General features: G+C 42.4%; 1 protein-coding gene across 1 annotated transcript in view; it reads right to left on the bottom strand.

Annotated features, from left to right (window-relative positions):
• Window positions 1-4224: 4224 nt before the first annotated feature.
• Window positions 4225-17013, bottom strand: part of LOC123751214 (uncharacterized) — an 81022-nt gene continuing 68233 nt past the window's right edge. The window contains exons 6-7 of the mRNA XM_069332409.1: window positions 10397-10588; window positions 4225-4948 (exon numbers count right to left, since the gene is read on the bottom strand). Coding sequence (XP_069188510.1) covers window positions 4323-4948; window positions 10397-10588 — 818 coding nt within the window. The 3' untranslated portion in view covers window positions 4225-4322. The remainder of the gene's footprint in view (window positions 4949-10396; window positions 10589-17013) is intronic.

The following is a 17013-nucleotide window of genomic DNA, read 5'->3' on the forward strand; positions in this document are numbered from 1 at the left end:
ACAGAACACGGTGCAATGGGTATAAATTGGATAAATGAGAGGGAAGAATGGAAGTAACTGCAAAGGACCTATTGGCCCATACTTCCTCTTGATGCTTCTATATTGGTATGGAGTCTTGAAGTGGGTAGAATATAGATGTGCATTAATTGGCTGTTGATTGTTGGTGTTGATTTTTTTATTTGTAGTGCCTCGCAGATGTCAAGCCGCCTGCTATCGCTGTATCTATCGATGATTTCTGTGTTGTTTGTTAAGACTTCTCTGGCGATGGTCTGGTTGTGGGAAGAGATTATATGTTCCTTGATGGAGCCCTGTTGCATATGCATTGTTAATTGCCTGGAAAGAGATATATAGGCAAGACAACAACATCTCTTTCCAGGCAAGAATCAGGGTGAAAGAAAGTCTGCTCATTTGTTTTCGAATCCGCCGGAGATTGAACGCTGGCTCCTAGGACTACGACTCCAGAGGGCTGTCCACTCAGCCGACACGCCCGTGTGTGTGTGTGTGTGTGTGTGTGTGTGTGTGTGTGTGTGTGTGTGTGTGTGTGTGTGTGTGAGTGTCAGACCCTGGACTGTGTGTGTGTGTGTGTGTGTGTGTGTGTGAGGGGGGGGGGGTGTCACGTGTGTGTGTTTACTCATCTAGTTGTGCTCGCGGGGGTGGAGCTCTGGCTCTTTGGTTCCGCCTCACAAATGTCAATCAACTAGTGTACAGGTTCCTGAGCCTACTGGGCTCTATCTTATCTACACTTGAAACTGTATATGAAGTCAGCCTCCACCACATCACTGTCTAAAGCATTCTTTTTGTCTACTACTCTGACACTGAAGCATTCTTTCTAATGTCTCTATGGCTCATTTGTGCACCCTGCTTCCACCCATGATTGGGACCTGACTGTGTCCCCTAGTGCGTGCGCCCATTGTGTTTAAAACTCTGTCCTTATCTACCCTATCAATTTCTTTGAGAATCTTGAATGTGGTGATCATGTTCCCCATATCTCTTCCCTCATCCACCGACGAAAGGTTTAATTCACGTAGTCTCTCCTCGTAGCTCATACTCCTCAGTTTGGGTACTAGTCTGGTAGCAAACCTTGGAACCTTCTCCCGTTTAGTCTTATACTTGACGAGGTATAGACTACATGCTGGAGCTGCATACTCCAGGATCCGTTTTACAAATGTGGTATGCAAGGTTCTAAATAATTTCTTACTCAAGTTTCTAAAGGTCGATGTTATGTTGGCCAGCCTGGCATGCCTCTGTGTGGAGGGGTGGGGGTGGTTGGGGTGTGTCCAGAGATTCACATAACGGCTCCCTGCGAAAAAAAGGAGTTACTCTCGTTTTATACTCATTCATAATAATTTAGAGCTCTCCTGAAACGACTTATGAGTCTCTAATGACCGAGTTGTTCGTTGATTTATAAGGAATGTAAAACTTTTCTATCATAAACTATTCGTCTTATACTTAAGGCACTTTGTAATTCCATCTGAAAACAGTATTAGTGAATGAAAGGAATGAAGTGATCAAAATGTTCGTTGTACCAAGCACTTGCCCACATTTACTGCATTAAGACTATTTCAAGGTACCAGTGACGAACCAAGTAATATTAATAAGCTCTGGAACAATTCCTTGAACATCCAATTCGTTGCTAGATTAACAAAGGTGTTTTACGGTTAAGAATCTGACCACTGGTGACTGCTTGCCACACAACGCATTAGTCTCGTACCGCGTGATAAAGTTGTAGCAACGGTCATCAATCAAGACAAATTGTTAAAGATTGTGTTATTATGGCCCCTTAAACCTCGACGCTCGTATTAAAACCGATGTGTGTGTGTACTCACCTAGTTGTGTTTGCGGGGGTTGACCTCTGGCTTTTTCGGCCCGCCTCTCAACTGTCAATCAATCCATTTTTTTGGCATTTTCTCCACACACACACACACACACACACACACACACACACACACACACACACACACACACACACACACACACACACACACACACACACACACACACACACACACACACACACACACACACACAAACACACACTAGAGCCCAGTAGGCCCAGGAACCTGTACACCAGTTGATTGACAGTTGAGGGGCGGTGCCCCTCAACCTCCTGTCAAAAAGATCCATATTTGATCTTGATTTAATTTAACATTTAATGATATTTAATGGTTGATTTAATAACAGCTCAGCGATCGTACTCAGGGCCAAGGTCTCCTTAACCATTTATGGAACCTTTTTCCCTTGGATTGAAAATGTTGTTGTATTGTATTTGAAATATCACCGAGTGCGTTTACTGAAACGGAACAATTTATTCAGGAAAAGTTTGCTGTATTGAAATTTCCCAGATGTGAATAATTGAGAGATACGTGAGCTTCATGTGAAGAATTGGTCCGTATCTCGATCACTTGTCGTTTCTTCAGTTGCAGGTCTTGTAAATGTGTTGTATATATTATGCAACATATATTTTTTTAAGTGAACTGAGAATCCGAATATTGCAAAATATTGCTAATATTAAGTAATTCAAATATAATACTAGCTGTTTTAAACATTGGTACCTAGTTTTATTTTGTGAGTGAAAGCGACGCAATTTTCCTTTTCCAATTCAATTGCCAATTGAGTCAATCAAAGATAGTCAATACAAAGGGTCTCTGCAAAGGTGCTCAGAGCCATTGTTAGCATTTCAGACTAGAGGTGTGCACCGGATTTCGAGGAAACGTTATGAATATCTATTCGCCATTACCTCTCACTGAATACCGAATTTACAGGAGGCTTACGTCAAAACATCTAACGTCGATCACGGAAGCTGAAATACGTCAAGAGCTGAGATAAAGCCCGACCGGTTGCCTTAACAGAGAGAAGGTGTACTGGCTAATGTGAGGTGACCACCAGAGGCCACCAGGTGCTGAGAGAGTCATACAACCTGCATGTAACTGAAATTCACGTGGAGCTGAGAGGAGGTCATTCAAGCTGTCCAGAACTGAACACCATGAGGAGCTGAGAGAATGTCAACACCACCTTACAACTGCTGAGGTAAAGAAATATAATAAAACATTTACACACACCTCAATGTTTGGCTCACTCTCAGAGAGTCTGAGAGAGACTCTCTCCCTCTCTCCCACTCTCTCTCTCTCTCTCTCTCTCTCTCTCTCTCTCTCTCTCTCTCTCTCTCTCTCTCTCTCTCTCTCTCTCTCTCTCTCTCTCTCTCTCTCTCTCTCTCTCTCTCTCTCTCTCTCTCTCTCTCTCTCTCTCTCTCTCTCTCTCTCTCTCTCTCTCTCTCTCTCTCTCTCTCTCTCTCTCTCTCTCTCTCTCTCTCTCTCTACCAGTGTGTTGCTGGAGACCACTGCCAGTGTGCTGCTGGAGACCCCAGCCAGTGTGTTGTTGGAGAGTAAAAGTGGTGTTTTTGTCACCGTGACTATAATGTGTAGGACTGGCCCATGATTTACTGAGAAAAGTAAAGTCGCCGGCTTGAGGACCATGGAAGACAGATTCAAGGAGTGAACCTTAAGTGGTGTACGATAGAAGATAGAAGTGGACTCACCGGGAAAGAAGATTCCAGGAGTTTTATAGTATCCTGTGTGAAAGTGACATCTCCAGTAATATGTTATTTACATATATGAATATAAAATTAAAAAGTACCCTGGGTGATGGTTTAGTTTAGTGTTATTTACCAACTTTTCTTTCAGATTGATTATTACTGCCAGTTCTTGATAACTTACCTATGACTCGGGGTGGGATCGAGTGAGAAGAGACACTTAGGCCTCATATATACAGGTGGATAAGTTAAGAACCCGGTTACTGGCTAAGTGAGGCCTGTAGCACTCTCTCTTATAGTCTTTCCCTCTTCTCCTCTTCGTCCCCTCTCCCACAATCATCTTCTTTCCTTCATCCTTCTCTTGCCACAGTTTCTCTGTCCCTCTTTTCAAACTTTTCTTCATGCCCCTTCATTCCAGTCTCTACCCTTTACCTTCTTCTGTTCCTTCTTTCCTTTCATTCACTATTCCAAGTCTCGTCCCTTCATAATGCATATTACAGGTTTTACGCTTCAATGATTGTTTGTAAATAAATATTTTAAAAGTATAGTGAATATTATGTGGTCAAAGCAGCTTTTCTCTTCAATCATGATTAAGTAAATTGTATTTTCTTTCTGCCTTGGCCGCGAAAATACATATTATTTCCAGTAGTAAACAACATCTTATCGTCATGGATGGGTTAAAATACAAAACGCTCTTCTAATACACAATATTTATTCTAAAAAAATATTAAGTTTATTCTTACACACAAAATACATGGAGCCACCAACTTTTATTTGTCTCTTTCTCGTCCAATTACACTTGAAGACTCAGGTTGCTGCACGGGAGACGACGGAGGCCACACGCAACCATGTTAAGGACCACCAACAATCCCGAGGCCATGCTGAGGGCCACCAACACCCCCATAGCGATGCTCAGGGCCACTAACACCACCAGATCCGTGTTTATGGACACCAACACCACTACAGCCATGCTGAGGGCCGCCACCACCACCACCGTAGCCACACTGAGAGTCACGAACACCATTATAATCTTAACCTTTACATCGTACACGTTAGTTGGAAGAAGCAAGGGACACCAAGACCTCCCGGGCCCTGAACCAGAGCTTTTGAGACGCCAATCCTCTTGAGAACTCAAAACAAAATGGCGCACCACAGCTGCAACGACGAGCAGGATTGAAGAGAATGCTAGCGCCTGCGGTATCCAGCGACGAGGAAAAGATAAAGTAGATGCGGTAGTTCGAGCCCACCAGAGCAGCGAGGCTAGCGCGACACCGCTATTAGTGGCGGTGCAGACGTCGGCGTCGCAGTGCGTGGGGGCAGACAAGCTGACCAGGACGCCCAGGGGAAGCACAAGCGCCATTGAGGAGGACGGCGGAAGTGAGGCAGAGTTGCCCTGCTGCATCGCGGCTTGACGCTCGTCTGGAACACCGGAGAGAAACAATCGGTTACTGTCTGGTCATTAATAACAATATCATCAATAAGGGACCAGTGTTATCAATTACAGTTAGTAATATCATTAGCAAAAGGTAGTAATGCCATCAAGAATGATAGTAATATCATACGTGAGAGGCAGTAATGTCATCATAAAGTAGTAGTATCATCAAAAATTGTGAAAATCAAATTAGCACGAGCTAAAATGTGTAAATTCAGTCGTAAAATAATGGGAAGTAGTGAATGATGTGCGTAGATACTTGACAAGCAATATTTTATATGTCATAAATGTAAATAATTGTAAGGAACTTTGTAAATTCTCCTAAATAGTTAAAAGGACCCATCACTAGTATCTAGGTTACATTAGACAACACCATAATATTCTATGCCACAAAAAACTCAATATTATTGATCAAAATTGAAATATTACTTCTTTGACAATAAATTTCAGTAATTTTGTAAGTGAATAAATGTCAGAAAACAGAAAACCTAGAGAGAACTCTGTGCATAAACAACAAAATACTAGGTTTATTGACGATTTAAAATAATTCGGACTAATCTTCACAACAGCTTTTGTCTAAAAATAACACCGGAAAGTCCACTATTATTTCAGAATAACCTTTCAGTACCGTTTTTCACACCATATTGGCTTAAATATAAAATATTTCTAATAGTCTTTTTTAAATCTGATCGTCTCTTTGTAATGAATCTGCCAAATTCATACGAATATTATACAAAAAGCAATTCATAACTAGAAACCTGTTCATCTACAATTTTTATGACATAGCATTGATTGAATTAATTTTTTTCTTTAAAATTAGTCGAGCTGTGTAGACTCTAAAACTATCGATATCTATAAAATAGAATGTCTTTTCTATCTGTCTGTTCGAGGATGGAGGCCAAATGATTGGGAAAGGCCTCACCCAACTTTCCACCATGACTGCTGCGGTGTTCATTTCCTTCAGATTCGGATCAAGTGCGACATATTGAAAGAGATGACAATATTCCACGGTCACATACTGATACCCCACAACTATTCTGGCAATGTCTACCGGCTATCAACTGAGAAAATAAAGTGAAACAAAATCACAGAATAATTAATTTTTCTTGTATTCTAAAACATTTTGCACGGATATCAGAAAAAATTAACAAAAAATTTCTACACTCTATACATTGTCATAGCATTGAAAACAAGAAGAAAGCATTGGCAGGCGTTTAGCAGTAGCCCCAATTCTTCCCAAGGCAGATAGATCCACACCAGAATTGTGCCATCACCGGCAAGCCTCTCGCTGACACACGTCATGCGCAGGTAAAATCTGCGTCTGATTTTGTGATTTCGATTTTACTTATAGTTTTCGAACATTTTTTCTTAGTTTTATATAATATTGCTAACTGTGAGGGTGTTTTTTTAATAATAATAATAATAACCACACTGTGTGATACAGATAGAGAGAGAGAGAGAGAGAGAGAGAGAGAGAGAGAGAGAGAGAGAGAGAGAGAGAGAGAGAGAGAGAGAGAGAGAGAGAGAGAGAGAGAGAGAGAGAGAGAGAGAGAAGTAAGAGAGAGAGAGAGAGAGAGAATGTAGTGACAGAGAACAAGTTCATCCTGGTACCAAATCTAATATACAAATACATTTACATATATAAATTGTCAACCGCACAGTCATTGAAATAAACATTTCATTTACTTGGGTACTAGAAGACTCGAACTCTGAACCGCACGAGCGTGAGGCACAAGCTTCCTCTAGGCCACGCAGAAGGCTACAATAGTGAAGATATCACAGGCAGCAAACTACTGCCTCTGAAATAGTAAACTTCTCCCAGCACCTGCTAAGGTCCAGAGCATTTAGTGATCCACGCTCTCGTCATATAAATTATCAACCACATTATCTTGGAAATAAACATTTCATTCACTTGGGCACTGGAAGACTCGAACTCTCGACCCTACGAGCGTCTAGAGTTCCAATAGCCCCCAATTATTAAATAGGACTTCTAATAAAACGCAAGTGTTTCAGCGTTCAATGTTTTTCGAAAAAGGGCATTCATTTTATTTAACACAACATGGCTTCGGTTGTTCATTTTTCCAAGCAAATATCATTACAATTAAACCGTTTCACAATCGTCATCGAACCAGTCAATACAGCATTGTCTCAATTGAATTCCATGGATACTGGCGCAGGAATAATACTATAACCTTATATTTATTAAGTCGATCGCCATTGTATCTTGCAGTCTTTTATAATAATAATAATAATAGTAATAATAATAATAATAATAATAATAATAATAATAATAATAATAATAATAATAATAATAATAATAATAATAATAATTATATTAAAACTAGAAGGTAATATCTCAGTACTTGAGTAATAATGGATTTTATAATGCATTAAACGCCATGAGGAAGTTATTGTGGTAATGAATGCTTAGAATTTTACCTGCCTATTGAAGCGACCTTTTGGGTGAAGATACCCATCGAAAACAAAGTGTCTGAAGTCTCAAAATACATTTCAAAAAGGTTACATGACTGAAGGAATAAATAGGCTACACATTTCCCTGAAAATCTCCCTTGAGAACAAGTTTGAAAAGTTGCTTCCAGGAACTCCGTGTTGCAGAGCGTCAACTTTCCCTGTTGGAAATTCGTGCATCGTTGATGCAAGCCGGAAGACGGACGCCAGCGGGTACACACAAACGTCTCCTGAGGAGCAACACAGAGACACCGAGTGCATGTGGGACCCACAGAAGTGAACTTACAGAGAGCGAGTTCACTGTTGTCTTTTGAACAAGTATAGAACCTCCACACCACACGCTTTGCAAGCGGCATCAGTCTGGTTTCAAGTTCTTTGCTGAGAAAGACGGCTGAGGTTCCGATCTTTATATGTTCACCCAGCAGTAATTGAAATCGTGCTGTAAACTGATTGGAAGATCGTGTTCCAGGTGGACACTCCTAGCGTGAGGCTCCAGATGGGCTGTGAGATGGGAGAGCTGTGACCCATTCAGTAACAGTCCTCACTTCCTTTTCCCCTCCATCTCCGCCCTTTCTCCCAGTCTCCCACCCTTTTCCCTTCTATAACCTCCCCCTTCTTTCTTCCCCCTTTCCCACCATCTCCACCTTTATTTTCCCTCTCCTTCCTTCATCTCTTCCCCCCTCCCCCTCGGGGGGGAGCCTCGTAGCCTGGTGGATAGCGCGCAGGACTCGTAATTCTGTGGCGCGGGTTCGATTCCCGCACGAGGCAGAAACAAATGGGCAAAAGTTTCTTTCACCCTGAATGCCCCTGTTACCTAGCAGTAAATAGGTACCTGGGAGTTAGTCAGCTGTCACGGGCTGCTTCCTGGGGGTGGAGGCCTGGTCGAGGACTGGGCCGCGGGGACACTAAAAAGCCCCGAAATCATCTCAAGATAACCTCAAGATAACCCCCTCTCTCTCTCTCTCTCTCTCTCTCTCTCTCTCTCTCTCTCTCTCTCTCTCTCTCTCTCTCTCTCTCTCTCTCTCTCTCTCTCTCTCTCTCTCTCTCTCTCTCTCTCTCTCCCCTCCTCCCATATATCTCTCTGAGAACATGCACTTTACACGTTCATCAAAACCACAATATAACCACAATCATATTTAAACTATTCTCACATAGAAACAATTCTTTATAAATGATGTATTCGTATCGAGTGCGTGAACTGCTGATAAACTATTGAAAACTCTCTTGTAAATTAAACCCTCATTTAAGAATTCGTAGGGGTCATGGCAGTCAACCCAGACGCCAATATAAAACTTTATGGAATCATCAAGTACTTGTAACGTTGAACATAACCGAACAAATACAGCGCGAGGTAACGTGTCCCCAAATGGGCACATGCCCACTTGGAGATTGTCAGCCCCAAAGATCTCAGTATATAGACAAGACAACAACGTCTCTCTAGGTAATTAACATTTCACAAGCGATAAGGCTCAATCAAGGATCATATAACTTCCTCACATAACCAGACCATCAACAGAGAAATCTTAACAAGCAACACAGAAATAATTGACAGAAACAACGACAACAGGAGACTCGACATCAGCGAGGCTCTACACATAAAAAAGTTAAAACCAGCAATCAACAGAAAATTTAAAACACAAATTTAAATTCTTTACATTTCAAGACCCCGAATCAACACAGAAACAGTTGAAGCAAGAACACAACATTGCCTTAATGCCCATATGCCATTCATCTACTTGTTCATTTCAATCATTTCCTGTATCACTTCACCCTAAGCGAATATAAGCCTTGGCATTGCATATAAAACTTTTCATAATAGGTTAGTCAAGCCCGTGCCACCTCTTGGGTGGCTTAATCTTCATCAATCAGTGTAAACCTGTCTTTGAAAATGTAAGGAGTGACATGCGAAACATTTTCCTAGGCGTCAGACCTTAAATAAAGTGTGAAAATGAACATTTTAACAGTTAATTTTTAAACTATTCTTGACAGTGAAGAAAAACATAAGATATATTGTGATTCGTGCTAGAATCATTAATCTTACCCTTTCGGTCATATTCAACAATATATATATATATATGTATAATATATATATATATATATTATATATATATATATATATATATATATATATATATATATATATATATATATATATATATATATATATATATATATATATATATATATCAGAAAACTCACACCTCAAAAGTGACTCGAACCCATAGTGTCAGAAGTACTCTGCAACTGATATACAGGATGGTAGCCCAAGCTAATTCCTCATCCTCTCGCCGGCACTCTGTTGGTAATCTTGGGCATGGCATTTTATCAAATCACCTCATTCTTTGGGGCACACGTGAGGAACACAAATGCGAACAAGCCTGAACGGTCTCCAGGCATATATGCAACTGAAAACTCACAGCATGGTGTTGGTCGAGTGGTTAAGGTGACCTATACGCCAGATGCAGAGTTTCAAATGTAGATATGATAGAGCTCATTAGGCTCAGGAATCTGTACACCAGTTGATTGACAGTTGAGAGGCGGAACTAAAGAAGCTCAACCCCCCACAAGCACAACTAGGTGATACACACACACACACACACACACACACACACACACACACACACACACACACACACACACACACACACACACACACACACATACACACACACACACACACACACACACACACACACACACACACACACACACACACACACACACACACACACACACACACACACACACACACACACACACACACACACACTTACACACATATACACTCAACCACACACACAAACACTTGATAATAGAACCCAATGAGCCAAAGTCCAACCCCGGCTAGCACAATTAGGTGAGTACACATACACACACACACAGTTTGGACACATAGAGGTACAGTGAGAAAGTACGCATAGAACAGCAGGGAGAACACACAAAGCTACAAAACTCCCTCCACTGACCTACAATAACTTGGAGAACGAGAGAGGCGGGAGCTCCCCCTGAAGGAGAACAGGTGTAGTTCGCAGAGTCTGAGAGATGGGCGTCGTGCAGCAGGAGGTGGCTGACTCCGTCGGTCTCCGTCACCACCTGTATCCGGCCGCCGCTGGTGTCGTACTCCACCAACCGCTCTCCCTTGTACCACAGGATGAACCCTGCAGGAGAACAAGGGCAGGCTTGAATCAGGGCTGCATGCTGGTCTTGGTTGCTGTGAGAAAATGAGGTCAAGAACTCATGAAGAAAATGTTTTATTGTACATTTATTTCGTGGAATTCCGGTTTTTATTGAATTTATGGAATACCGGTATACATGGTATTTACGGAATACCGACATTCATGGTATTATGGAATTCCCGTATTCAAGGTGTACTGATGTTCGTGGATTACCGGTATTGTGGTGTACTGGTATTCATGGTGTATTGTATTCATGTGGTATACTTTCAGCTGAATTCAGTGGGGGGTTTACTATGTATACTTTGATTAGAATTATGGTTGTCAGACTTATCCGAAAAGGCTTATTGAAGAGCTCAGGGAACTAAGCTATGAAGGAAAACTGAGGGAACTGGCCTATCCATTCAGGAGGATGGGAAGAAGCAAGAAGACATGATTACAGCACACAAGATTTTCAGGAACAATTAACCAAGTAGACAGAAAAACAGTGTTTAAATTAAATAATGTAGAAAGAGGTATCAGATAGCGACTGGAAATACGAATGGACCACCGAGAAGCCTGAATTAATTTCTTCTGTTTATTGAGCGTAAATAAATAGAATAACCCCAGAGGAGACAGTTGTCGAGACCAATTCATTACTCCATATTATAAACACAATAAGAAAATCGAGTGAAAAAGATTCATGGCATTGAACTACCGATGCTTGACCTTGCAAGCATTACAGTGAGCACGTTGGCTAGTGCATACACACACCAGCCTCCGTCCATTTCCCTCCCTCTCACCCACAATGAACCACGATAACCAATTGTCTTCTTTATATAACGGTATGAACAAGATAAAATGTCATCAGTCAGAGCATATACTGGGTCACTCCACCTTCCTGCACTGGTAGCCAGATTGCGAATCATCGCAACTTGGTATTTTTACGGCAGGCCGAGCCTGAAGTGGTTACGCTACGAAAATTGCTTAAACCGAAATAGAAACTATTACCGCCCCCATGAGTGAAGATGCGGACCTGGATGGATTGCAAACTCCGGAACGAGAAGAGTCTCAAAATGCCTACTTGTGGCTTGCGGTGTATGAGAGAGAGAGAGAGAGAGAGAGAGAGAGAGAGAGAGAGAGAGAGAGAGAGAGAGAGAGAGAGAGAGAGAGAGAGAGAGAGAGAGAGAGAGAGAGAGAGAGAGAGAGAGAGAGAGAGAGAGAGAGAGAGAGAGAGAGAGAGAGAGAGAGAGAGAGAGAGAGAGAGAGAGAGAGAGAGAGAGAGAGAGAGAGAGAAGAGAGAGAGAGAGAGAGAGAGAGAGAGAGAGAGAGAAAGAGAGTGAGAGAGATGGACCAGAAAATCAAATAAACACTTTCTATATATCTCCTCCTTCTTTCTCTGAAAGTGACATGAACGACTAAGGTGGGAGCAAGTTTAATGAGAGAGCATCACGCTATGGAAAGAACTGAAAATTGGACAGCAAGGTTGGAAATATATTGGCCGAGGGGAATTTCACGTGAATGCTTAAATTAAATGTTTCTGCTTATATATTGCCGAATTTTGGGGTCTCTTAGTTAGGTTTATTAATACACACTGAAATTCGATCTTTGCTTTGCTGGAGACTGATGAACATCTACACCACCAAATGGGTCTCTCTCGTAAGACAAGTACCCCCAAATACCATCTTCTAAAGCCCACAAGCAATCCAGCTGGATTGTCCCCATTGTAGACCAAGCAGCTACAACATGCCAAGAAACTGCAACAACACCACATGACACTCCTCGACTTAGAACCATAGCAGCTCCCCATGCAGGTGACTTCTTATTGGCAACCCTAATTATCATCAACCATTACGCATCATACATGGTAAGCCCTCCGAATTGCCTAAGCTCTCCGCCTCACTGACACAATCCATATAGAAAATAGGTGTATATTCGTCGAGGCAGTGGCTGACAGGTACGGCAGGCATGGCCTGCTCGCCAGATCACAGGTGGATGGCACTCAAGACATAGTGAGGTCAATGGCAATATTGACCACAGCCTTACCACAGCTGAATGTTCAGCAAAGAGAGAACCCTTTACCTTATTCTCTGCAACTCTGACCGGCTTGTTGGTCGCCCAGACGGGATCGCAGTGAACCCCTGGAAGAATGGTAGACAGTTGGTGTGGGACTACATGTGCGTTTCAACCTTGGCCAACATCTACGTTGACCTCAGTGTTACCGGTATTGTTGTTTTCATTACTGTGAATACAATAATAATTTCAGTTCCCCGGTGGAAGAGTGTTATCCTAAGGTCACACAGTATACTGTCTGTCTAGCTAATGACGTTTATGTTCACAGAGGTGACTTGAGGAGGCGATTGCGCTGAGGAGGGCAGTGCAGAACTTCTGACTTGCTTTTGTGAGAGGAAAATTTGGCCGCCTTCGGTAGTTGCTGTGTGTTAGCTGGTGTATTTATGTAGTGTTGTATGGACCGACGTACCCGGAAATTAGCCAAGAGGAGTTACGTGACGACAGTTGTGTTCTGAGAAGAGCTGAGAAGTGCTGCTAGTGTGTTGTTAGAGACTTCTACCAGGGTGTTAGCTAACCCTGTACATGATTATTTGTGACCCCTGTAAGCGTGTTTGTGATGCCCTCTGCCAATGTGTTCCTGGAGAGCAGATATGGGGTATTGGGACATCGTGACAATTTTGGAACATCACTTGTTCCAAAATTGTATTAAATGTTCTTTCGGAGGGTTCTTTTTTGTGTTCAGTTTCGGCATTTCCTGATATTTAAGGTATTGTACAAATATCAATAACCACTATTTACTGAACTCTAATCAATTCCAGCAACTATGTAGTCACATACAAAATTATATTGCATCACAAGCAGATGCAGTCAAAGTGCAGTTTCATGAAGATTGTGTGTTCCTGGGGCATTGTGTGTTCCTGGGGCATTGTGTGTTCCTGGGGCATTATGTGTTCCTGGGGCATTGTGTGTTCCTGGGGCATTATGTGTTCCTGAGGCATTGTGTGTTCCTGGGGCATTGTGTGTTCCTGGGGCATTGTGTGTTCCTGGGGCATTATGTGTTCCTGGGGCATTGTGTGTTCCTGGGGCATTGTGTGTTACTGGGGCATTGTGTGTTCCTGGGGCATTATGTGTTCCTGGGGCATTGTGTGTTCCTGGGGCATTGTGTGTTCCTGGGGCATTGTGTGTTCCTGGGGCATTGTGTGTTCCTGGGGCATTGTGTGTTCCTGGGGCATTGTGTGTTCCTGGGGCATTGTGTGTTCCTGGGGCATTGTGTGTTCCTGGGGCATTGTGTGTCCACCTGGGGGCATTGTGTGTCCCCTGGGACATTGTGTGTCCCTGGGGGCATTCTGTGTCCCCTGGGGCATTGTTTGTCCCTGGGGGCATTCTGTGTCCCCTGGGGCATTGAGTATCCCTGGGGCATTCTGTGTCCCCTTGGGCTTTGTGTGTCCTTGGGGCATCGCATGTCCCTAGTGCATGACACTGAAACATCACATGTCACAACGCATCGCGTGTCTTGTGTGCATTACCTGTCCATGGTACGTCCCATGTTCCTGGGGTCATCGCATGTTCCTTGTACATTGAACACTCCCTCGTTTGTAAATACATTCTGGAATTGATTATGTAATGCTTAATATATTTTCTTTCTTTCTTTCTCGAATATTTTACTTAAATGCATCTTCTATCCTCTTCCTTTCTTGTGTCAATATTTGCTTTTTTTAAAGCCCTCAGACAATTCCAGCTAATAATTTTTGGGAGATATTCGCTCTTGTTTCATGGAATATATTATATCACATTTCCTTAGTGTATATTTAACATTATTTCATAAGTGTTTCATTAAAATCCTTCGCTGGGTTTTATTATCTTTCTCAAAATCATAAAAATATTTTTTCTTAATCATTCTCTGAAGAGTTACCTTTTCTGTTACCTTTCCTTTCCCTTAGATAGATAGTTTCTTAAGGCCATACAAATTCCACTTTCTTCATTACCTTTTTGTTTGAAAACCTTCAAAATCCATTGTGTTTAGTATCAGATTTGAATCTTCATCTCTCATCAACATCTGCTCTCTCCACCCCTGGCCTGTGCTTCAGCCTGACTGACACACCCTTGACTTCACCCAGGCAAGTTCATCATAGCTGAACTCTTCCCTGCTAGTTTACGGCTCCAGTTTACCCCTTGTTTATTTACTTTTCGTGAAGAGGGAATTGGAGGTAGTAAATCTTTAGAAGATGGAAGGGTGTATATAGAGTAGGAAAGACCGGAGGTGTAACTGGGGAAGGGGAGGCAGAGTATCTGGGTAAGATGGAATGGAAACGATGTATATCTGATGAAATGTGTATACGTGTATTGAGTTCAGATCATAGAATGTATTGTAACATGGATCACAACAAGATTTTACAAACATTGATACTTCCCAAGCTTTTTACGCTTTATAGTTGAATTCTTTACGTCTACTGGGATTCGACTCGCATTGTGTCTGGACTTGTACATACTTAGGTATTTCTTTAGCAGATTAAACCTGGTGAACTTCACCGATGTGCATTGAGACCTTGGTGTGTACTTACTGTTTTTGTGTATGTACTCACCTAGCGGCACTCACCTAGTGGCGCTTGCAAAGGGTTGAACTTTGGCTTTTTGGTCTTGCCTTTCAACCGTCAATCTACTGGTGTAAAGATTCCTGAGTTTCTCGAGCTCTATCATATCTAAATTTAAAAGTATGTATGGAGAATTTTGTATGTGGTGATCTTATGTCCCCGACCTCTTCTGTCTTCACGCGACGTGAGGTGCATTTCACGCAGCCTTTCCTAGTAACTCATTCCTCTAAGTTTTAGGACTAGCCTAGTGGCCTACCTCTGAACTTTTTCCAGTTTCGTCTTGAGCTTGAAAAAGTACGGGCTCTACGCTGGGGCCGCATACTCCAAGATTGGTCTTACATACGTGGTATACAAGGTTCTGAAAGATTCCTTAAACAAGTTTCTGAAGACAGTTCTGATGTTAGCCAGCCTCGCATATGCCGCCGATGTTATTCTTTTGATGTGGGGTTCTAGAGACAGGTCTGGCTTGATATCAACTCCTAGATCTTTCTCTCCCTTCCGTTTCGTGAAGGACTCCATCTCCCATTCGGTATCCCGTGTCTGGCCTTCTATTTCCTCCGCCTAGTTCATTACCTTACATTTACTTGGGTTGAAATTTCACAGCAATTAGATGGACCATTCCTTCGGCTTGTCTAAGTCATCTTGTAGCCTAATTCTGTCTTCCTCTGTCTTAACCCTCATACTTTTTGCATCATCAGCAAACATTGGGGGGAATGAGTCTATTGCGTCTGGGAGATCATATACATATATCCGAGATAGTATAAAAAAAAGATTCCCTTTGGGACTCCACTGGTGACGCCTTCCCAATCCAAGACCTCACACCTCACAGTGACTCGCTGTCTTCTGTTGCTAAGGTACTCCCTTATCCAGTGGAGCCCCTTCCCTTTCACTCCAGCCTACATCTCCACCTTAAGCACTAGTCTCTTATGAGGCACTGTATCAAAGGCTTTTTGGCAATCTAAAAATATGCAATCTACCCAACCCTCTCTTTCTGGCCTGATTTTTGTTGCCTGTTCATTAAATTCAATTAATCTTGTCAGGCATGATTTACCATCCATAAACCCAATCTGATGTAACATAGTTCTTTCTTCCAGATGTTCCACTAGCTTTTTTCGCACAATCTTCTCCATCAGCTTGCATGGTATGCAGGTTCGGAACACTGGCCTGTAGTTCAGTGCCTCCTGTCTATCACCCTTCTTGTATATCGAGACTACATTAGCCGTCTTCCAAATTGTTGGGATTTCACTTGTAACCAGTGATTTGTTATACACCGTGGGGCGTGACAGAGCTTCTGCTCCTTCCTTCAGTATCCATGGTGAGTTTCCATTCGGGCCTCTTATCTCTGTAACTTCCCCTTGCTCTACTGTGAAGCCCTCAAGCAATTTCTTATGGAGTTCCTTTTACACTTCCTTGTCGTTTGTTGCGAATTTGTCTACCACTTATGTAGATAGATACCCCATAACTACTGAACAATACAAGCTGGGCGCCTGACAGCTGGTTGGACAGTGCTTCGGATTCGTAGTCCTGAGGTTCCGGGTTCGATCCCCGATTGAGACGGAGACAAATGGGAAAACTGTTTCTTTCACTCTGATGCCCCTGTTACCTAGCAGTAAATAGATATCTAGGAGTTAGACAGCTGCTACGGGCTGCTTCCTGGGGGCATATAACGAAAACAAAGTCAGGCCGAGGACCGGGCCGCGGGGACGCTAAGCCCCGAAATCATTTTAAGATAACCTCAGGATAACCCCTATCCTCAGTTTCATTACTTGTTCCTTCACTGTTGTTTTTCTCCTGATGTGCCTGTGCAGCAGGGTAGGATGAGTCTTT

The sequence above is a fragment of the Procambarus clarkii genome, chromosome 27, assembly GCF_040958095.1.
Source record: "Procambarus clarkii isolate CNS0578487 chromosome 27, FALCON_Pclarkii_2.0, whole genome shotgun sequence".
NCBI lineage: Eukaryota > Metazoa > Arthropoda > Malacostraca > Decapoda > Cambaridae > Procambarus > Procambarus clarkii.